The sequence below is a fragment of the Tauraco erythrolophus genome, chromosome 13 (assembly GCF_009769465.1).
Source record: "Tauraco erythrolophus isolate bTauEry1 chromosome 13, bTauEry1.pri, whole genome shotgun sequence".
In the NCBI taxonomy this organism is placed as follows: domain Eukaryota; kingdom Metazoa; phylum Chordata; class Aves; order Musophagiformes; family Musophagidae; genus Tauraco; species Tauraco erythrolophus.
Window position 1 is genome coordinate 20,696,065 of NC_141477.1, and position 23,557 is coordinate 20,719,621.

Genomic DNA, 23,557 nt, shown 5'->3' on the forward strand with positions numbered 1-23,557 from the left:
ATCAGCTCATGTGTTACACCAAGACTGGCTGACATTTCCAATGGGTTTGGGCTTTCTCCAATGTAACACTTTTCACTTGTGTTTTTCACAACTAAAAGCAACCAAGAGTCCTTGACAGCATGGGAGTCTGTAACCTCTCCTGCTGCCTTTATTATCCCTCAGGCTTTTCTTACCGCTGGGCTTCCTTTCCCACCTCATTCTGAAGGCATTTATTTATTTATTTCAATGAGATATTTAAACATCTACTGTCTGTTCAAATTTCTAAATGGTGAAGCTCAGGGCTATTTTGTAATCCAAGGAAAATTATGACATGTTTGTAAGTAAGTAATGAAGCCACTTGAGTATTAAATATTCTATACCTAGAAAGTTTCATTGTATGTATAATACATATAATACATAAAAAGTGATAAATGTAAATGCAGATGGGCCAAGCCAATCCAACAGGAACAGCCTCTGTGTAATCAATATTTAGAAGCATCTGCGTTTGGTTTGGCAGGCAGAAATATAATGCCAGGAAGAAGTGAAGGCATTACAACTGTCTAACTAATTGCTTTTTAAAATACAACTCCCTGTACTTATCCTATGTCCTCACCAAACCCACATTAAGAGACTGAACTGCCTTAGCATTTGGGAGCAACCAGTCATCCCGGAAACAATATTTACAGCACCAATTCACACCAGGAAGTCTGGTCTGCCAGCCTGGTCTGAGCAATCCAGATGGAATTCTTTCTAAATAAAAATTCAGACCTTGTGAGAAAGGTAAAACAAACACCAAAGACCTAAAAGAATTTGTTCCTGAGATGTTGCCTGATGTTGCTGGGAGAGACAGCTCAGGACTGCTGTTCTATCCCAGCGGAGCTCTCAGGTTCAAATTCATCTCCCAGAAGGTACCATATATGTTCCTCTTTGGTACCATGGCACTGGCACAGGGCAGTGCATGACCACGGCCAGCTAAATAGATAATGTTCTCAGGCATCTCCAAACATGGCTGATTTTCTGTTGTTCTAGACAACTGCACAACCACTATGACACTCCCAGAATTTCTGAATGAACCAACACTTGAGAGTCCACCACTTTACCACGGACTCGGCACTTACACCACAGGTATGAAATAGTTACGTGCTGCAGTAATACGATCCTGTTTCCCAGACAGGGAAATTAAAGCAAAGTGTTTAAGTGATTTAACTAAGTCCATTTAAGATTAGCCTTAGCTAAGGTCTTAAATTGGAAGCAGAGGGCATGGGAGTAAGATGCTGAAGTGCACCTAGCTGCCATTCCTGGAACTTCTAGAGAATGACCCCTTTCCTGCAGGCTGCACTTCAAAAATCACTTAAAAGCAGTCTTTTAAGAAGTATTCAGGTGCCATGGCTGTTTGTTAGCCCTCCACCTGCGGTAACAGCTTCAGACAACGTGAGAATTTCAGTGCCACCCAGTCATGGCCTGACATTGGAGACTTTGACAGAAGGCAAGTTAAGCCCAGTTGTCACTGGTTTCCCTCCCATGGCAAGGGGCTTTGCAAGGTCCTTGTCTGCCTGTGGTTTGTGAAGTATATCACACCCTTTGGGAGCTGCTTCTCATCGGTCTTGTAGCACCTCAAGTGAACGGAGAGAGGTAGAGAAGTCAAGAAGTCTCAGCAGCTCAGTGCCAACAAAACTGTTTTCTGTAAACAGATTTCCTTAAGAAATAAAGAAATTGAACGCTGCCATTCGGCCCGTAAATTAGGGCATTCTAGGTGGATTAACCTTGGGTCAATGCACAATTGTGACCTTTCAGAAAGAGCAGTATTTCAGATCCACAGTGAAGCAGCAGCTCAAATGGTTTTGCGGTTTTGTGATCGTATTTAGCAGCTCATGGAGTTGTACTTGGCTGACCGCACGGCCAACTTGCTAGCTCTTTCTGTACGAAGCTTTTCCAAAGCATACAAATGAAGGACATACTCAATATACTCAGACTAATAACAGTATTTTTTCCATAGAAATTAACTCCTAAAATCCAGCTCTTCATACGTACCGTAATGGAACAGCTGATCAACCCGCCTCTTTTATGCACTTTCAGCAAATCTTCAAACAGCTTCATCCGCTCAGAAATAATCTCACCATATTTGCCCTGTACCAAATCAATAGATTCTGCCACTGCTCCAGTGAAATCCACAATTGCATCTGCAGCGCTCCCTCCATCTAGGGCTTCATAAGATCCAGCCAGCCTGGAGATAACACAGAACATTCTCAGTCACCAAGTGGCTGTTGGAGATGCTCTAATAGGTACGTAATATATTTGTGTCTCACCAAGGAAAAAATAAAACAGAACAAAACAAAACAGCAGATTGCAGATAAACCTTTGCTGGGTTTCTAGGAAAGGACTGTAATGATCCTTAAGGCTTTGGGCTACTGAAGCAGATTGCATTGCACTCCTTTATGATTCACCTCCACGCAGATTAAAGGAGGAGTTTTCAATCTTTTTTAGGTTCTCTACTAGCACCAAACCTAAAATTATGGAAAGTATGATTGAGTTGACAGACAAAACAAACAGATAGATAGAAGGGACAACACTAAGGACTAAAAGGACAATGAATTAGCTCATACTTTGCATAAGCTTTCTCCAATAATGCGCTCCAGAATTCATTTTTCACATTGGAATGGCAGTAGATCAACTTCCCATCCATTGTTGGCAGCAGATCATCGACAACAACCTCTGTCCATTCTCCAAAGCACCAGAAACGGAAACGGAAAATCCCAGCATATTTCTCTGGGTTTTTAGGGTCCCATTCTTGTTCGTTAAAGTCTGGAATCACCTGAGAAACCACGCAAGACAAAGTTCACCAAATGCACTATGTTAAGATTTATTCAGAGGGCAGACTGCCCTGGAGCATGCACTGTGCTGGTATTCAGCTTCAAGAGCAGTTGACCTTAAATGAAGCTTAGATGAAGCAGTAAAAAAAAAGAGAGCGAATTTGGTACAAAGTCAAATATAGCCCCACTTTAAAGAATCTTTTAGGAAAGTAAAATTCAAATTGATTGGCAGAGAAAGACAAACAGAAGTTTATTGCACTCCCTGGCTTTGCTATGTCTCTTCTTTGAGGCTTTGGGCAACCTGGTGTAGTGGAGGATTTCCCTGCCCATGGCGAGGGGTATGGAACTAGATGATCCTTGAGGCCCCTTCCAACCCAAACCATTCTATGATTCTTTAGTGCTCAATGAGACTGTGGAACAGCAAGGTCTCATAATACAAAAAACGAACTTGTAAAGAAAGGGAAGATTAGAATCCACCAAAATTCACCACTCATCAGAGACACATTAGTCCTAGAGGGAAAAACACAGGCTGATAGGCAGGGAAGCAACCAAGGTTTATTAGCTTTATTTCATGCACCAAGTACATTGATCACCTACCTGCTGCCAGAGGGTCTTCCTCAGAGCCAAGCAAGAGCACGCAGCCACAAACCAGCAGTTCCCCAGGGTGCCTTGGTGTAAGTCATGGGAGCTGATGCCATTCACAAACAGGTGGGGGTCTTCACAGAGGTCCTAACAAAGCAAACCAGAGATTACTGGAGACTCCACTCCAGAAATGATCACAGCATGGAATTTCTGTAGCAGGAAGTTGAAAAGCCCACTGGCACTGAGTATATTTGCAAGTCGGGGTATACAGGATTATTTAAGTTCTTACAAGGAGATAGTGTTGCCTTATCTAAACACCAGGATTTGACATTTTTTTTGCCAGGGTTCCTAGTTTTGCCCTCAGCTGAAAGTAATCTTTGAGGACTGGAATGAATTCAACTTTTGGAAGACTTATTTGGCATGGGGACAGTTAATGAACTGAAATTAAGTGAAAGGAGAAGGAGGAAGCATTACGGGGAAAGGCTTTGACAAAAAAAAAAAAGAAATCAAGAAAAACAGCGGGAAATTATGCCACCAACAGCAGGACTCTAAGCTCCTCTTCCTTCATTGCCATTCCCTTGGCTGACACACTGCAAACCCTCCTCCACCAACAGCATGTGTGACTGCAATGGCCCCAGCAAACCCAGCACCTCAGGCAGCAGAGAATACACGTTGGTGAAATATGCCTCTCATTCTCTGGGTCTCATCTTCCTCATTTATCTGGCTCTTATTAGAACCACTCGTTCCTCCTCCCTCGTTGCTCTCCTGGCTCCATCTCTATTCACACACAGATTCTCACCAAAGCACAGCTGGCTCCCCTGGAATGTCTCCCTACTCCTCACTAGCTTGCCCCTTGCTGTGTCTTTCCCAAGGGGTGATACCCTGCAGATCAAGGCATTGAAAGGAGCACCTCCAAGTACCACCGAACACGGAAAAGCTGCAGGGATACGTTTTGCAGCAGTAGTGTGTTTGTTACCAAGAAATCCTTGGTAGGTGGTGTTCTCCTGAATGGATATTTGTTCTCTCTCACAGTCCCAGAGAGAACCTCCCAAGCAACACTTCAGAAAACAGGTAATTGGACTGTCTCATAATTGATGTGGAACCTACTGGTTTCAACCCAGTGATTGCTCGTGACACTCTCGTGTGAATCATTGCTTTTCCTGACTGTTTGAGAGGATGGAAAAGCAGACAGTGGTAAGAAATTGTGCTCTTTCACAGTATAGGAATAACCCTAAATTTCAACACTGTGGGAAGGAAATGATCTCACATCCAGGCATTAGAAATGCAGAATAAATAACTCCCTCTCACCTCAGAATGGCAGGAGACTCCAAATTTACTGCAGTCTTTCTAGTTTGTTTTCAGCAGCAGAATAAGGACCTGTGCTCCTTACCTCATGGATTCTCACTGCCCTTTCAAAACTACAGATGATGATCCCAAAATACCAAGATTGCAACCCAAGCCTGGCTCCACACCATGAGCACATCAAAACCTCTCAGTCTTCCCTTCGATGGGACTGTGACAAATCAGTGCCAGCGGAACTTATTTTCAGGGAAAAGAACCACCTCAGTGCTGAGCTGAAAGCCCGTTCTCCTGGGCTGCTTTAGCAGATGGCAGCCTGATGTAATGCATGGAGCTGCTGCTGTTTTCTTTAAGAAAATGATATTTTTGGCATAAGACTTTTCTCATTAAACAACAATTGGTAGAAATTTTAAGTGCCTCTTGGGAAGCAAGCGACTGATCATTACACGATGCTCTTCTGTCAGTATTTCTTACATGTGTCTTCACTTAGAGAAATTCCCAAGTTTATTAACAGACCCTAATAAAATTCTGAGTAACAAAATGGTGCCTGTGAGGAAAACTGATCATGTACAAGATATTCGTTTGCATCATGGGCAGATTCATTCGATCTACCTGGGTGCTCCGATACCGAATGGTAACAGGAACTTCAGGCTGGCACTTCAGCTGACGTAGGTCAGCCCAGTTGCCTGTTGCAGGGGATATGAAATCAGGGAGCTTTACTGCACGGCAGTAGCACACATTCCAAAGCCAGCTTGGGCAGACTCAAGCTTCATATCCCCTTTCCATGCATCTCTGGCATTAATAATTTCTAGTTTGTTTTTCCTTTCAAAATGTTATCTTATTATCGTAATAAAGAGGGATAAATTGAGCCTTCAGGGTTAAAATTGTCCAAACTTCTCTGTCACTAGAGGAAGGCAGAACGTTCATTGGTTTTGAAAGAAATTAAGTGCTACCGTGTATTACAAGTACCTTATTTGGTTTGCTTTGCTAGAAATAACCACATTAAACTCTCATTTTTTAATTGAAGAGTGTCTCGCATCTCACACAGTCGTCGGAGAAAAAACAGAGAGCAGCATGTGTCAGCTGCCAAACACATGGATGAGATTAGTGTTTGCTGACCACTGGGGTCCAAAGCAAACAGGGAACAGCAGAACTTAGAAATTGCACCTCCCTGTTTCCACCACAGTCATGACATTCTTCAGGATCCTGCTCGATGAACCCTTTCCTATTAAACTGCCTAGGAGACCTGGACTGCTGAGACCAAAGAACAGCGCAAGAAAATGACATTAGCTCTGTTTCTCTTGTCATTAATTACAGGTGTTATAACAGCTTCTGTGATAACTGTCGCTGCGTGGCTCAGATGAGATGCACAATACTCTGGTGCAAGCTATAGCTAATTTCAGCTGTTTGTTCTCTTCTGAGCTTTTTGCTTTGCACCACTTATGCAGTACAGCAAATTTTGAGGAATACTTTTGAGATTAAATCAGCTATCTAAGCCCCACAATTCCCCCAACACAGTTAGAAAAGTGCTATTTAAATATATTATTCTGCAGTCCTTGTGAGGATCTTTAAACACTTTCGGTTGCCCCAAGCATGTAAAAAAAAAAAAAAAAATTAAAAAATCACTTTTCCAATCATGGTCCCAGCAGTGATAATTTAGGATAGTTGAGAACCAAGCCAACTACCATCAGAGGAATTACAAGGAAGAGAGACTGACATGAAATGTGGCCCAGGCATTTCAGGAGACCTGATGCCTTCTCTCCCTTGCAACCTAAGCACTTGAGTCCTGAGTTCCACTAGAGTTACTTTCTTTGCAAACATAGTGGTTTAACTCTAATCTCTTTTCTCAGGATCAACCTGCATCATCTGTGCTGTAAAAAAAAAAAAAGAGAAATATCTTCACATTTCCAAGAAAAACTTCAAAGGAGGTTACTGGGTCTTATTATACATCATTAACATATAATAGCCACACTATTTCTGATACATCACCAATAAAAGCAGTTGCTGTATTATTTATGCCCACAAGGAGCATTCCACCATCCACACAGCTCTCCCCAGTTCTCCCCTTACGCATGGGCATAACAAAATAAACACCATCTGCAGAACTATAATTAGGCTGTACAGAGCCTGAGAGTGAGGTAAGAGGTTACAGGGGCTCATGGTTCTGCTGAAAACCCTGATGCTCTTATTTTCATACCAGACTTCCATTTGTGTGACATAAACCCATTTGTGTCACCTCCTATCCTCGCTGCACTGCGTAGGCTCAAAATATCTGACATTTAGTGTTACTCAGCCACTGATGCTGTGAGAAATAAAGTGGCTCACAAACACCTTTTTCTGATTTTAATTGGTTCATCTCTTTGTAACAGAGCAAGTAAATGAACTGGTTAGCGAGCAGACTGGGAGAACACTGAGCAATCTGGAGATGAGAAACAGTGTGGGATCACAGGAAATAACAGTGGGAGAGACCTTGACAGGTTAGTCAGTCCCAACACTTCCCTAGTGTCCAAACTGGCTATCCCTAACATGCTTGTGTCTGAAGCTTCTCTAACCTGCATTTAACTCAGCCCATGAGGGAAAGTTCATGTGCTTCCTCCACTGGTCTGCAAAGAAGTGCCTTGCTGGGCTGCTCTGCAAGCCCAAGACTTCGGTGAATGGAGAGAAGAGTCACTTACCTTTCCTTTCCACAGCAACCCCTCATATAACCTACAAACCTCTAACAAGTCTCTCTTCTCTAGTCTTAATAACTGGTTCTTCATGTTTTGTGGCACCGGTGAAGTGTGGTGTCCAAATCCAGACACTCTGCTCCAAATGAGGCTTTAGCAGCGCTGAGCAGAGCTTACCGAAGCTGGGGTGCCATTTTCTTGTCTTTTTCATTTGAACTTCACATATTTAACTTGTGTTCAGACTGTGATCCACCCTCTGATCCTATTCTATGGACTTGTTGCCTAGTCACTCTTTCTCCGTAACTGAGCCGTGAAGTCACTTAATTCCAAAACACTGTACTTGGTTGCACTGGTGAAGTGAGGCTGAATTCCACCCTATTTATTCCACACTGTTTTCCCAAGACATCAAGAGAAGTTTGAATTTTCAACCCCGTCAACTGGATTGCAATCCTATCCCAGCCAGTGTCCTACAGCATTCCCGTTACCTGCTTTTCTAGCCCTTCATCCAAGTAGTAATGAAAATACTCAAGAGCATCAGACTAAGAGAGATTTTTGAAGGCCTCATCCGATACAAAACCAGCTTGAGCATGTTCCAACTCATTTATTTTATCAGCTATGCATCCCCATTACAGAAGTCTGAATCAATCCAAATTGTCATACTTTGAAGAGATGTATCAGATATTGCCAAAGTCTTATGAAAGTCAAACTAGATCAGATCTACTGCTCGTCCCTTAGTCACAAGATCTGTCCCAACATATGCTGGGAGGAAATCGAGCTGGTCCATACCAGTGTATGTGACACAATACATTTTTATAACACAATCTGTACCATCAGACTAACAGTCGTCTGCTTAGATCTGATAAACTGCAGTCAGGAATTTCACTGAGATATAAAAATGTTTGGACTGTAGTACAAATATGAAAGACAGCAACTTAACTTTCCTTTGCTAAAACATATCTTCATCAGGAAATTTCAGAACAATGTCAGCCATTGTCACATTGAGACAATTGTCTCCCAACAACGGGAGACAACAGACACCCATTTCACTGAAGCTATGAAACGGTTTGTACATTTTAAAAAAAAATAAATAAAAAAGAAAAGAATGGGTTTTATTTGAGACTAGAAGCACTACAGAAGAGTATAGAAGATAACTGATTACCTAACATTCACCAACCTCAGGTCGCTGTGACTACTTTGAATCTTAGAACAATTTAGCTAAAGGAAAAACTTTCCTTTAGCTCTGACGATGAGTCTCTTGGCATAAGTATTACCAATATCCATGAACTAAAAAATATGCAATATGGGTTATAAACAGGAAGACATTCAAAGGGTTAAGTAATTCACTATGTGTCTTCACAGACATTAACTGAACTTGCACTGTAAAGCATCATGAGAGATCTCTGATGTCTGAGAAAAGGGAAAGATTATTTTTTAATGGATTAGGGTCTGTCAGCTGGCTTAGATAGAAAAACAGAGATTCAGGGAAAGGGAAGAAGAAAAAAAAGAAATAATAATATGTGCAACTAAGATTTTCAAAGGATGCAGTAGTATTTAGAGCTTACTTTCTCTAGCACCTTTTAAAGAACCCAGCCCTAACATAAAAAATAACCTACCTTTGCTTGCACGCAAGACCTATGGAGACAGGCACTTTCCTTAAGTAGATCAGTCTGATAGAGTCAAGTCCAATACACCATTACCTTAATTTTTTCTAAAGCAGTTTGAATTATGTCAAAGCTGAGAATTCTTTCCATTTTCGTCTATTCTCCTGTCCTCATATCATACTGAGTCAACTCCTGTAGAGAATGAGGTCAGTGTAGGGAAGCAAGGGGAAAGGCAATTCTTTCTGAATATGGATGCAAAAATTCAGCTCTGGCTACAGCTAACTATGAACCAACCTCATCTAAAGGAAGGTAGCAAAGACAGCACTTATTTTGAGGTCCTGTAGCTGAAGAGGTAGAAGAGATTGTCTATCCTGTAATAAATCCCAGCTGTGCTGGCATGTTTACAGAAACCCTCTCCAGATCAGGCTGCTTGCCAAGGGAATTGCAGTTAGCCCTAGGAAGAAAAATAACTGAGTCCAACTGTGCTCGATACCTCAATGCATACAAAAAGCCTTTTGCAACCTTATTATGCCTGAAAAAAAAATGCCTATGGAGTGAAAAAAAGAGATGTCTTAAGTTACAGTCCTGCCCTGTGGTATAGCTCTAACCCCTCAGAGGATAGTTCTCGGAGAAACCTCCATCAAAAGAAAACCAGGGTTAGAGATGACCCCGACTGAAACAGCCCTTGCTGAGTCAGGAAGTGGCTTTATCATTAGTGCTGTTACGCCATGTAGATCAGCAAAAGGAAGATTTAGCCCTCAGGTTTCTGACTGCACACCCTGATGTCTAATTCCTCTGTAAACTTCATGCCCATTGTCCAACAACATCAGCTCTTGAAAGCAAGATAATGCCCAATTCTGCTTAAAAAGGCAACCCAACTGTACGTAGGCAAGGGGAAGAGCGTGCCAGTTTGCTCCAGCCTGTGTAAAGGAAAACTCAGTTTTGTGAGGATTGAGAAATGCTTCTTCCCCCTCCTCTCTCTTCAATAAATCTTGTTACAAAACCAAATGCATTACAGACATTTTTATAGTGTTCTTTTTTTTCCATTTTCAGTTTGGGGCTAGTAGTGACTAATATTCAGGGAAGGCCATGGGTTTCAGCCTCGTCTGGCCTCTGGGACATGTGTATTTGGGGAGGATCTGAATCAATGTTTTGGAAGAAAAAACCCCAAACACTGGGCAATGTAGCGTGTATCTTGGCTGCCTCCAGATTTCACCTGACCCTTGGCGCGCTAGAGCTGCTCTCATCCGGAATGCTGACAGTTGCTGGGAAGGGTACAAACGATGTGCCGTAGGGTTGACCTTTTCCTGAACTTCACTAAAAAAGTGTTTACTGAAGCTTTGAGAGTCCTCTGCTACCTCATCCCAGAAATCACTCAAGACTACGATGAAGGAATATCTGTTCTCCCAGGACCCTCTTAAAAGTATATCATACCACCTCTTGCTGCGTTATCTCACTTTGTGATGCTTTAGATCGACATTCTACAGAACTGCAGCATTCACAACACTTTTTTTTTTTTTTTTTTAGAGAAAAGCTGCCTTGTTTGAGGATAACATTTTTGTTTTCTCACTGAACTTATCAGAAAACAGCCCTTGCCTCCTGCCTTTTTCCCCTAGCACCTCTTCACTTCTCAAATTCAGGATTACAATTTGTGTTACTTTTCCTCATGAGCAGCAATCAGAGATGCCATTCTCAGGACTGGATTCATCTCAGGGAACGGTCATGTTCTCTCAGCTAGGTCTCTAAACTCCCCTGTAACCAGAACACAAGTTCTTTCAAAGGGCAGTTTACAGTCATTACCTTGCCACCTCTCTCTCATGGTGTGCTAACACTGGAGAGAGGCCCACCTCTCTATTGATCACATAAATCAAGGTAATAGATCAGAACGGGCCCATAACTTTCAAACAGTTGCTACACAAAATGTTTTCCTTTGTGTCTTTGGTGAGGATCTCATCAAACAAACCCAGTAGTACACATCACAAAAGCAGGTCCAGCTAGTTACAGGAAATGCATCCAAAGCAGCACAGGTTAAAACCTAGAATACAGTTATTTTATCTGAAATTTTAAAAAGTATTAACTGGTGATCTGCAGTTAAAATCTCCCAAAGATTATTGTTGGTTTAGTGAACACAGATGCTGGGAAGCCAGAGACCACTTTTGGTTGGTTAATGCTGCCACCTTTTCTACAGTGTCTTGTTTCCTCCACATCTCGCTCATTGGCAATTCCAACCTCTATGGAACTTCATTCTCTGCTGTTCCAAAGCTACTACAACTGTGACATAATTTGGAGAGAATAATTTAATCAAAGCATTGCTTTCATTGGCTAACAATTTATACATTTAAATTTCTTTCAAAAAGTAATTGTTTTCCATCAGAAAAGTCACCATTTTAGGGCTGCTAACCCAAAGTTTTCTTGCAAAATGCTTTTACAAGAAATTACTGTGATTTTGAGATGGTGATGCTCCATGAGAAACAGGTAGATATACTATATACATTACTTGAGGCTAGATGATATTTAACACTTCCTATTTTGAACGTAGACATCAAAAGAGCTTTTGTTGGATGAACTGCCCACCCTCAGGGACAAGGACATCACAAATCTGCTCCTTAGTATTTAATACAGTCAATCATACATGAGTTCAAAGTCATGATTAGAGATTGCCACGTGTATGACAGCAAGAGGATATGCAGTATATGGGGAAGGGTTCCGGGTAAGTCAGACTCGTTGCACGTGAGCTATGCGGTCAGTCTGCAGTCAGTAACCGCTTTTTTGGGAGCGCTACTTAGCAAGCTGCAGCTGCTGCAAAGGGGCTGCCACCAGCCCAGGCTTCACAGACCAGTTGGCCTTTTTTCTCCAGTGGAAAGGAAAGCAATTGAGGGCATTTTCAAGAAAAACTGGATATACAGTTCTTCGGAGAAACAGGTGGCATAAGCCAGCCTAAGTCTGCTTCTGCAAAGAGCAACCACTGAAAGCAGTGGAAATGTCTTTGCATTAAATGCAAGTAACAGAAGGATGGCCAAGTTCAAGGACAGTCAGTTTAGAGTGACTCCCCAACACCATTCCAGGCACGCACTGACGCAGCTGAGGCCAGACACGGGCTATAAGTCCCCTCACGGTTCATCAGACTAAAAGGCCACCCACCATTTAGCTATGTTTTTTTAGCGCTTCCTCAAAACATGTTTTTCAATCAAATTCTTGAACTGGTTTCCTAAGATGGGAAATAAAAACAACACGAAAAGGAGGTTGGAAAATGTCACATATTTTTTCGTAACACTGAAATATTCAGCACTGGACCAGTGTGGAATAAACAATTCCCAGGTCTGTCCGCCTGACCGTTCAGCCCTGGCTCGGGAGGCAGCTCTTTTTCTTTGCCTGATAATAAGCATCATTTTGGCTCAGTGGCCATGACCTTTCTAGGCTTGTCCAGTCTGACCTTATGCTGTGTCTCAAGGGGCTGGTAACTGATGCAGACTGAATTCTTCATCATGGCCTTTTATGAGGAAGGGAATATGCTGTTTACAAAAGAGTGTTGGGTAGCAACACTTCAGCAAAGTCATCCTTGGGTTGTTTTTTTTTTTGTTGTTATTACATAGTGAATGTTTTTTGTTATTACGTTGGGCATTGTATGGCAAAAACAAAGTCAGGTCATCTAAGAAATGTCTGGAGTCAAAATTCAGATTAAGCTGGTGGTGATTTGTTTTACTTGAAAAGGGATATTTCTTCCTTGTCCAATGGCAATACACAGACTTTAAAAATTAAAAAGCATAAGCCTAAATCACAACATTAAAGAGCATAAACATCTTTAGTAACAAGTTCCTCCTTTCTTCATCCCTTTCCCAGCAGCGTTTGGTTTCAGCCTAGATTCCAGTAACTACTAATTGTAGCATTTCTCAGTCATTTTCTTGAAGATAAAAATCCTTTATCCTTTTCTCCCAGTCTCCTCATCTTTTTCATACAACACCTTGAGCTGCTCTCCCCCACTTATCTGCTTAAGGTAAAAAAATTTTAATGCCAGGATAACAGTGCATGGAGTAGCCATTGTAATGTCCCAGATACACTTGTGGAATTGTGATATATGCCACACCATTCTGGACTAGATGTTTGCTTCATAACATAAAAGAAGGAGCTATAAACTTTTATATAAAATTCTGATCATAAGACACAAGCTTCTTAAACTATTAGATGACTTGAAATATACCAAATTTTGGATTTTGAAATCATATTTTTTTTAAAATAGAAATTTTGTACTAGCCAGCACAACCCAACTTTTCCGAGCCTACATAAGTCAGAGTCAATGGAGTCTCCCAGTTCCAACAGGACATGAATAGGACTCTTAAATTCCAGTCTGGACATCCTTTCTGGCAAAGATCAGCCTAAGACAAAGTAAAACTGGGAGTGTTGTCTTTTAGTAACACAGAGATATGCCCAATACCTTGCAGAGAACCACCATGCTTTCACGCCATCAGAACTTTATTGGATCACTCATCTACAAGCTCTAGAAAAAAGCCTTCCCCTCAGGCTCTTCCTTCCATTCATTGCTCAGAAGAGCAGTGTATATTGCTCAAGTACAGCTCACTCCTTCCGTTCACTGCCCAGACTGGGTGTGAGCTGCAGCCAGGAGTGACACCGGTGCTGCCTAGGTGCTAGCAAACGTCAGGGCAGCGAGGATGAACACCAGCACCCATCAGAGCGGTCAGAACGGCCACTTGCGTTGCCACTCGCAGCCAAAGGGAGGAATACAGAAAATGTTGCTAAGGAACAAAACAAATAGACCAGTGGGGAGACAGAACCCAAAATATGTGATGCCTGTTTGACAGTCCGAACTACCAACCACCTTCTCATTTTAAGGAATCTCACTGCTTGCCTAAGAGTTCAAATTCTGAGCTGTAAAAAAGATGCTGCATCCAAAATAACACAGCAGCCTTTGTTTTACTTCTAAATACTAAAAGCTCTTTTATGACGCAGCGAAATCTGCAGATCATCTCTCGAATTCACAGAAACTACCAGAAAGAATTTTATTTAAGCATCTTGAAAACAAACAGTAGATCCTATATCTAAAGCATCTTTTAAAACCTTATCTTGGAAAGATATTTATTGAGCAATAAAGTTATCAGCACATAAGTTTCTTCAGTTTTGAGTGATAAAACTGAAAAACTCAGAGCAGTGATTTCCAAAATAAGATACTTGAGCAAAGTCCCAGCTGTCAACCCTGCCAGGCAACCAAGCACACACTTTTCCCTCCATGTAGGTTAGCTCTATTTTGCCTAGGATAGATCGCTGTTGGAGGACTGAAAGAAGTAAAACCTATTTGGATAAGCCCCTTTCCTTCTAATTACGTCAAAACTTCCGGAAGTTTTTGAAATTTAAGGAATCGTATTACGTGCTAGCGGGTAAACTTTTTGAGGGTAACTGTGCCACTAACATGTCATCTCTGCAGCTGATGATGCCAAGTGATGGCCAGTATTGCCACCATATCCACGAATTCACTCTAATCCACACTCTAACCAGGCACCCTCCTTTCTACTTCTGCCTCTTTCATTATGTTCTCACATTTGCTTTTCTTCCCCACATTCTGTTATCAACTCAACACGTTTCAGAAGGAATCAGGAAGAAAACTACTTCCATACCTCACAGATCTGTTTGGGAAGCTTGCCTTCTGGTGTGTCCCTCTCTTGTGGGTACTCTGATATCTAATAAAAGAGAAGCCTTTTCCCAGGGTATCCTGCTCCTACTCAACTGCCTGTTTTCATGGCACGTGTAGCTTCACCAAAACATCTACCCATTTACTAAACTGGGTTGAAACTGGTCTATAATAAAGTATTGCTGGGGGAAGAGGGGTACAGACATAGACTTGGAGACAACGTAACTGTAATTGTGCTTCCTCTTGGGGGGCAAAAAAGGGCCAAAAGGAACAAAGAGCCTGATGGCAAGCTGCTAACAGCTCAATGCTCTCCATGGACAGTAGTCAGTCTTGCAGATTTCAGAGCATCCCCTAAATATGACCAAAATTACCTGGCTACTTCACGTCAAGGCTGGAGATACCCTTTCCTCCTGCCTCGTTCCGTCTGGGAGGTACCTCTACTCACTTTGATGTCAAACGCAAGTGACTCCAACCTCACGATCACTGTCAAGGTTTTCCCTGTCATGATCCAGGATTTTCTCCTGTTTCAACCCAAAACAAAGACTAGAGCAGATCAGTCAGACAGATACACAGACAAAAGCCTTTGGCTCCTTGGGAGGAGTCAGCCTGCCAGAGCACAGTCAGAATGTTTACTGGGTCATGATTTTATCCCAGTTTCATTTCTAGGTTTCAATGGTTTAGAGGCTTAAGAGACCTCCTGCTTGGAAAGATGTAATGAGAAACTTTTTTTTTTCTTATTTCTATCATATTGTTTCTTTACGTAGCACTTCCACTGCATTTATCAAGCTTGTTTTTGGTTTTCCCAATGTGATATGGATATACTGATTTGAATTCACTACTGCATTTCAGACAAATTCCTTTGTTAAACACTAACATTACACCTGCCTGATGCCAGCCTAAACCAAAGACGTTATTCAAATGAAGAAAACAGAGAAAGACAATCCAGCAAAAAGAAGACCCAGAATCATTTTATCACAAAATTCCCTGCTAACAGACCTGAACCTTCATCAGTTCAAATGTAGCACAAAGATCAGGGTGCGTATCAGAACGGATAGTACATTATTAAGGATCACAGGGGATTCCTTGTCTCCAAGAAGAGGATCATATAGACATAAAAGAAAAGACAGGTTCTGTAGAATTGTCCATTTAGCAAATCACCAGGTTGGCAGGAATTCAGCAAAGGTCAGTGATGGCCAACAAATGAGTCAGTGCCATCACTGAGAAATTACCCTCACAATTTACCTGTTTAGAAATCCTGCAGTCCCAGTAAGCTGACACTTATTCTTTGCAATGACTACTACCAGCCACAGAAATATTCCCAGTGGCCAGTCTCACAACACTTTTCCAGGGAGCACAAGCTATTTGATTTGCAGTTATAGATTTGAAGTTACATTCTGAGTAAAACAGAAGGGATCCAGACTTCTAGTTCCTCTTACGACATGTTCAAAGCACCACAAAATTTTCTTTAAAGATGGAGATTCTCTATGAACATTTAGGAATTGCTGTGGGAACTTCAAGCCCCCCATCATCTGAGAAGGCAGACAACTCCCAAGGTCTTCTATTGTGAGGAACAGTCTGCTTGTCTCCCAGGAAGAGAAGTTTGAGAGGCGTTGATAACTCGAACATGAACTTGACTAGACATCAAATTCCAGCTAGTCTTAGAGCACAGTGCTCCACCTCTAAATGCTGGAAAACCTCTCCAGTTCCAGCACTGCTCCTCTCCTGCCAGGTTTAATTTCTTTATGATGTACCAGGAAAATCGTATCAGCCAGCTGGAACTCTAAACCCCATCGGGGACATGGAAATCATTCTGGCTCATTTGTGTCTGCAGTAACCTCTCCGCTAGTGCTCAACACACGGACCACTTCCAAGAGAAAATCATGAGTCACCTTTTAACCCCACCCTCACACTATCAATCACATTAATTATTTTATTCAACCGGGGTCTAACAGTCAAAGTAGAGTTAGTGGAAAACCTAAGGAAACATATCTGAACTCTCAAAAGGCAAAGAGAAGGGCCTGTTTCTAATAATGTTGAGGTTTGCCAATGTGTTTGTTTTTTTTTTCTTGTCTTACAATTTAAGTATTTACAGTGCAGCCATTATGTTCACTAGAGGAGATTTTTATTTTTAATTTTTTTGCAGGCTTTGGAATGTCTGCAGAAGTAACTTAGCATGGTGTCCCTGTCTCTTCCAAGCACACTATCCCTCTTAGTGTCTATCGTTTTCACTCTGTTCAAACGCAGAGACGCAGGCCAGGTTCTCAGCTGTAAATCGCCATCACTTTAGCTAAGTCAAGGGGTGATGTTACTTTGTGCAAGCAGAGGTGCAAGGCCCCTCAATCCACCTCTATCCATAGACAGATACTGCCTTGGTTTTGTTCACGAGAGATTCATCATGCTTTTAGGAACAGAGAAAGCTCACTAAGACCAGGAATGAGACATGCCATGGTTGGATAAAATTTGAAATGTCTGGATTAAATTTGAATGATTCCTCTTATAGTCCAGATGTTAGCTGTTTTACCAATTAGATCATGTGCCCAAATGTGAAAGCAGCTTTTAGACAACTATCACTTCTGATAGAAGCAGAGTCGGTGTGTGAGAGGGAAGAGAGGAAAGGCCAGAGAATGGTACCGGATTCACATCTCCATTCAGGGAGGAAAATCAGCTGCCCAAGGCTTAAATGTCCCTTATCTGAAGGGAGGAGAAAATGGACAACCGTGACCATGCACAAAAACTACAGCAAGATATGCTCTACACAAAGTCTTTGCAAATGGATCCAATTATCTATAGGGTTATCCTAGTGACCACGGGAGAGCAAAGCCCTACATTCATGTCCTTCATCAATCCCACAAGTGCTTGTACCTATGGTAAGCCTGAAGCAGCAATAAAACTCTAAACTTGCAGACCAAAGCTCAGCCACAGCTGGATCATTGCTAAACGAGTTTTAGTTTTTTTGCTCACCATCACAGGACTGAAGGTTTGGTACAGTCTTAGGGAAAAAAAAATATATTTATTCACTGTATCAGACTAGAATATGCTGTCTCCAAGCAAAAATCAGATCTCAATGAGCTTTATACAGCACAGACACTCTTTATCAGTCCCAGTCCCGAAAGCCTTTTTAGTTAACGAGGCCAGCTCTGCTCTTCTCCAGGGCCAGTTTTCTACCCAAAATGTTGCAGCCAATCAAATACGCATCTGCATAAAGCTGTATGTTTCATTATTTCTGATGAAACAGATAGATATGGGAGTCAGGGAGTGAATTTTTCAGGATTCTGTGAGCCTCTAAAGAGACTAAAGGTATTCTGCACTTGAGTAGTGAAGGCAAGAAGTAGCCCCTGCCTTCCCAACCCAAAGAGCATGTATAGATGTATGTATATATACATACATGATGCACATGGATGACTGCACACACGAGACCAATTGGCCTCAAAATGTGAAAACTGAGATGAAAGAAAGAGAACTGCATGGACACTCATTATCCAACCCAAGGGAGTCCCAGACCCCCTACTAACTCCACGCTCATTAGACTCTGCACTGACATCCCCCATGGCCCAACTCTCCCCTCCCATGGCTGAGGTTAGAAGGGACCTCTGGAAGTCACCTTGTCCAGTCCCCCTGCTCAGGCAGGGTCACCTAGAGCAGGCTGCCCAGGGCAATGCCCAGACGGCTTTTGAATATCTCCAAGCACAGAGATTCCATTTCCTGATGCACATGAGTATGCCAAGATGGTTTCTGACAGCAGCAACACCGGCCAAAGTTCAGATCCTGACTCCTACACTACGACATGTTTCAGTTAATTGAGCTTGGAACTGAGAAAAAATGTTTTACTTCCTGCAAACTTGAAAAGATGCAAATTCAAAACATTTTAGCCTTTACAATCAAGTTAGAAACAATGCCACACACAGGCAAGAGTGCAGTTCTAAAAGGTTCTTTCCACTGTGAAGGATTTTTAAAAGCTTCTTTTCAACCAGGAAAACATACATTGTTTATTTAACTTTTAAATTTAATTAATCTTGAAGGAAATATACATTTAAATCACAGGGAAACAGCATGAAATTAAAACAAATTATTTTGCAAATCTAAGACATAACGGCTTACAAAATCTTCAATTCCAGGACTTTACTCATCTCAAATACCCTCTTAAATATGGAAATAAAATGAGAAAAGCATAAAGCTCTTAACATACAAAGCATTTTTTGGATGTGGATGCTTTCCACTCTTGGGGAAGAGCGTTGACAGAACAGTACCTTAATTTCCTTTGCAACTGGCATGTTTGGGCTATAATTTTTCCTTCAGAGAAACCAGACATTTAATTCTTCAGGAAGATTAAATCAGTGAACTAACAATTATTGTAAGACTTAAACTAGCTGAGGACGGAATCCTTGGGCTTTTTGTTTTAACAGGCTCAAAATAAATTTTACCATGTCATTCTTACCATCATCACACTGCCTCAGGACAAATAGAAGCTGTCTGAGAAACCAATTTTCATCTAATGACGATTGAACACACTAAATAAAACCTGACATTTTAAACTTTACAACAACATTCAGAACCTTGGAATTGTACTGTTTACGTTCTAGAAGTGACATCGAGGTCCTTGAACATTTTTTCTTTAGAGGAAACAACCGCAACAACATAAGAAAGCCTCTATCCAATCTAAAGGAGGGAAATATAAACTGGAAAAACTGCCAAGAGAGAAGATAACAAAATACTGGCATCTGGAGAGCTGTCTGCTTGGCAAGCACACATGTCATTTACAAATGTTTGCTCCTAATTATATCCCTGGAAGACTTGGGTGAACAATACTGTTGAGAAAGATGCCTCTTTCAAAATATGCCTCTCCATCATATTTAAATACATGCACCACTCATTGAAGGGTGGGCGTATCGAAGGATCTTGCCACAAAAAAAAGGGAACCCATGCCTCACACTGCCCCAGTACCTGTGAGACAAGGAGGAGAAAGGATGCAGTCGTGTATTGGGACATCCACTGAACTCCCAGCTCTTCGGCAAGCTTTCTGGAGGCAGGGAGGGCAGGGCTGCTGGCAAGGTGCCACTGTGTCATGACACAGCCAACACAGTAGGGCACAACTAAGAACAAAGAATTTTCTGAAGTGACACCAGAAAAGGGATTGAGCCATCAAGTTCACGTCATACTGGGTCAGCTCAGTCACCAGACTGTAACGGAGACGTTAGACATGGGGTACTTGCTGACGGCTGAAGGCTTTATAGTTCCTTGCTCATCTCTTCTTCTGCGTAAGCTCCATCTTAATAAGATTTTCCAGGCAAAATAAAAACAAAATCACGGAGTTCATAAAATAAGGGTGAGCAACAGCTACATTCTGGAACGTTTTGGCAATTCCAGAAGAAACATGTCACAGCTTCCCCAGATGAAAACATTAAGGGCACAATATTCCGGGAGAATTGCTTTATCCAGTCAGAAAACAAGATGGAAACATGCCAAACAATGTTTTCATGGTGCCTTCCATACTTAGCCCATTGGGGGACAGGCAAGGTGATAACTCAGACCACAGTGAAAATCCTAAGGCTTTCAAAGGGGCCAAGGTTTCACTTCCCCAAAATATGTTATTCATATTGAGGTGCATGACCTTATATCACTGATGGGAACAAGAGTGAATTAAATAAGTTCATAAATTCCTACTGTTTAGAAAAGGATGCTTTCTAAAATAACATCCTTAGGAGAAAAAAACAGTATCTGTTTCAGTCCCAACAGCATTTCCTAAATTAAACACCCATCTTGGAAAAAGTGAGGACCTCTCCTCCAAAGTTCTGGAGCAATTGGTTCTCCTATGTTTTCATTTTTCAATTTGCCTAACACCCAGAAGCACAGTCAAGGTCTCTTCAGGGCTGAGTGTGCTGCCAGAGTCGGGCATCACCAGTCTGCTGCAGAAGGTGAGGAGAAACACAAAAGCACAGAACAAAGCAGAGTTCCTGTTCCTGTTTCTGATGAACCTTCTCAAACACAGAAACAGTCCATCTGAACGAAGTACCGTAAAGTTTTCAGAGCTTCTTATCTAGAGCATGGCTGAGCCACTGCACACTGAACTCCTCAGCTTTGATTTGAACAACAGATTCTAGGAAAATGGGACATGGACGAGGGTCACACAGCTGTACCTACCCCTCTGAGACTTGAATCCCAGCCACTGCCAGCAATAACTGCCGGAATGGATTAAGGGAGTTGAGAGATCCCTACTTGTTTGTTTGGCTGTGTGAGAGGAGTCCTCAGGGCACCACACACAGCTTTGCTCCTTCCTCACTACGGGAACAAAACAATTGGGAAAGAAAGCACTTAACAACACATCTGCAACAGCCCTTTGCATTTGGTGATTGCTCTGTCCAGTAAATTCTCCATGCTTCTTGGACCCATCTCCTAGAAAAGCAGATGGCTGTACTGTCCATCTGGAAGACTAATATTTTCCCATTGCTACACTTAGTACATACAAATACTGAGTCACCTCAATGAGAAATAAAAAAATTTAAATCCCCCTCATGAAGCTCACACCACTCAAATTTTACAGCACAGATTCTGGATCTCTGTCTGCCTTCAAAATGCCACAGATTTGCCCTGGTGCGACAATGCAAGTTCAAAGCACTGCTTCATCCCTCTTCCCACTGCACTGCTCTGCTTCCCAAGTCCCTGTCAGATGTCCGTGTACGTACATCCGTGTACGTACATCCACGCCTGCCTGCTCCGGGTGATGACTTGTGAGTGTGAAGCACTTGCAGTTCTTAACAGTCAGTAGGACCAGACACAAAACTTCTTACTGCAATAGTGACTCTGGCACCTGCAGCCCGTGACACAGACTTCATATTTATACAATAAATTGGGTTGATGTTGTCACAGGTGGAAATGCAAGTGAACCAAGATTTCAGGTTGCTGAGGGTTTATATTGGCGAAATTTATAGTTGTATATGAAGTTTATATTGCTTCACCTTTAAAATCCTCCCTCTAGCAAAATGCAATCAAATACAAAATATTTGCTGTTAACAGGATTCTCGCAGGGTCCAATGCACAGCAAACTTGCAGAGACTTTTAAAGCCTGTTAATTATTACTTTGATGTTTTGGTAACAGAGGTTACTTCAGAATAATAACAGGCCAAATCTGCAGACAAAGTCAACACACATTTTCCAACCCAAACCTCTGACAATGAACTCCAATTAGAGCACCTGCTGGAAGATGAAGCAGGACTTGCAGCAGAGCATGTCGCAGCCACTGTGAAAGGATCAGTGTCATGTTGAACCCAAAACAGCACAGCGGTCATGGCCTTGGCACTTCGACTCAGGATGGTGTCCCATCCAGGCTACTCTCCTTTTATTGCAACCAACATAATGTGCCCTCAAGTGCTTGAGAAGGGATATCTTGTGGCAGCTGTCTCTTCTACTCTGGCAACAAAGGACCTTCCCTTCACTCTACAAGAGTTGACTCCATAAGAGATCAGCTAAAACGAACAGATGAATAATAATGTTAATCTCTTAAATACAGGAGACAAAATTGTATGCTCTTTGGTGCCTCCTTTGGAGTCTCCCTATTTCCCCAAGATGCTTTCAGATGTTGTGAGCTGTCAACCATGTTTTACATGGCTAATGTAACAAAAATGCTCGTGTTTGTTTCCTCCTTTCCTATCCAGTTGGAAAAAAAACCCTCATCCCAGTTGTGAGACACACAAACACACCTCCCAAAAAACCTATCTTTGCCATTTCTCAGCCATTTAAAGGCAACGGACGGTATGACACAGCTGCATGTAGCTCACTACCTTCATCTGCCAAGGTGCTGCCAAAGGGTATCACATTGCTTCTGGTCTTTCCCTTCTGCTCTTAACTCACTTTGGCTTCCAGCTCCATCTGCCTAATTTCTGAGACAACAGGACACGGCACATCCCAGATACAGAAGCAACAGCATCTTGATGCAAGTCATGTACACCCAGTCTGAGCACTCTGGGTGACAGTCTGAGCCTGAAAAGGATGACACTCATTCTGTCTTTTAGCTCCTTCCTCCTCAGGGAAGCCCCCCTTTCCCTCAAACTCAAAGCAAACCACTGTAAGAAGAGCTAGAAACACACACGCACGCTCTGGTACCCTCGCCACAACAGACCTACTTATTGCACAAGGCAATGATGCTGATCGAGTCCTACAAACAGGTCCCGAAGCACAGAGGCAAGAAGAAAAGGGCTGCAAAAGCCCTGCATGACTCTCCTCAGAACATCTAGACCATCAGCTACACCACCACAAACAGCAGCAGTTTGGATGGTTTGCCTGCACAGTTTGCTTCCTTCGTTTCTGCAAATAACATGAGCAAAGAAATGTCACATGAGGAGGAAGAGAGAAGAGCAGCGATAGAGAGCAGACAGGGAGGGAGGGAATACATGAAGGTGTATTGCAAAGGGAGAAGCCATTTCATTTTCAGAACACGTTCAGTGATAAAAAAAAAATACAACAAACAAACCAAACCTCAAAACCTTGGGAGAAAATAATAATGGGAGAAAGAAATAAACAAAACAAAGCCCATGATGTTTTCAGGGAATTACTTGGCCAGACACCATTAGGACATGCTGTTCCAAGTACCTTAGAAGATGAGCAGGGGAAGTCCTTTTATAGCTAGAAAATGTTTCCCTGCCTCCAAGAAAAAAATTTCAAGAAACATTTCATTTTTATTAGTGTATTTGGGGGGACACTGCAACATTAAAAAAAGAAATATTAAAAATTCCTTCAACTGAATTATTCCCCCCCAAAAGAACACGTTCCCCCCCTCCTTTTTTTCAAAAAGTGTTTGCTCCTCAAAAAGACCAATTACTTGGAACAGCCAGGACTATTATTAATTTTAAAACTATTACAGGATCATATTAGGTAGCAGTAATAATGACAATGTTCTTCTATTATGATTCTCTATACAAGAACTTATGTTCCTGGTTGCTAGAATGAGAACTCCAGTTCCAATGGATTCCAGTTACTTTTTTGATC

At 41.9% G+C, this 23,557-nt stretch overlaps 1 protein-coding gene across 2 annotated transcripts in view; it reads right to left on the minus strand.

The window, feature by feature from the left end:
• CAPN6 (calpain 6) overlaps window positions 1-23,557 on the minus strand; it is a 56,354-nt gene that overhangs the window by 21,450 nt on the left and 11,347 nt on the right. For both annotated transcript variants that reach the window (XM_086619583.1, XM_009979181.2), the window contains exons 2-4: window positions 3,387-3,518; window positions 2,583-2,791; window positions 2,011-2,203 (exon numbers count right to left, since the gene is read on the minus strand). In XM_086619583.1, the coding sequence (XP_086475709.1) occupies window positions 2,011-2,203; window positions 2,583-2,791; window positions 3,387-3,518 (534 nt within the window). The remainder of the gene's footprint in view (window positions 1-2,010; window positions 2,204-2,582; window positions 2,792-3,386; window positions 3,519-23,557) is intronic.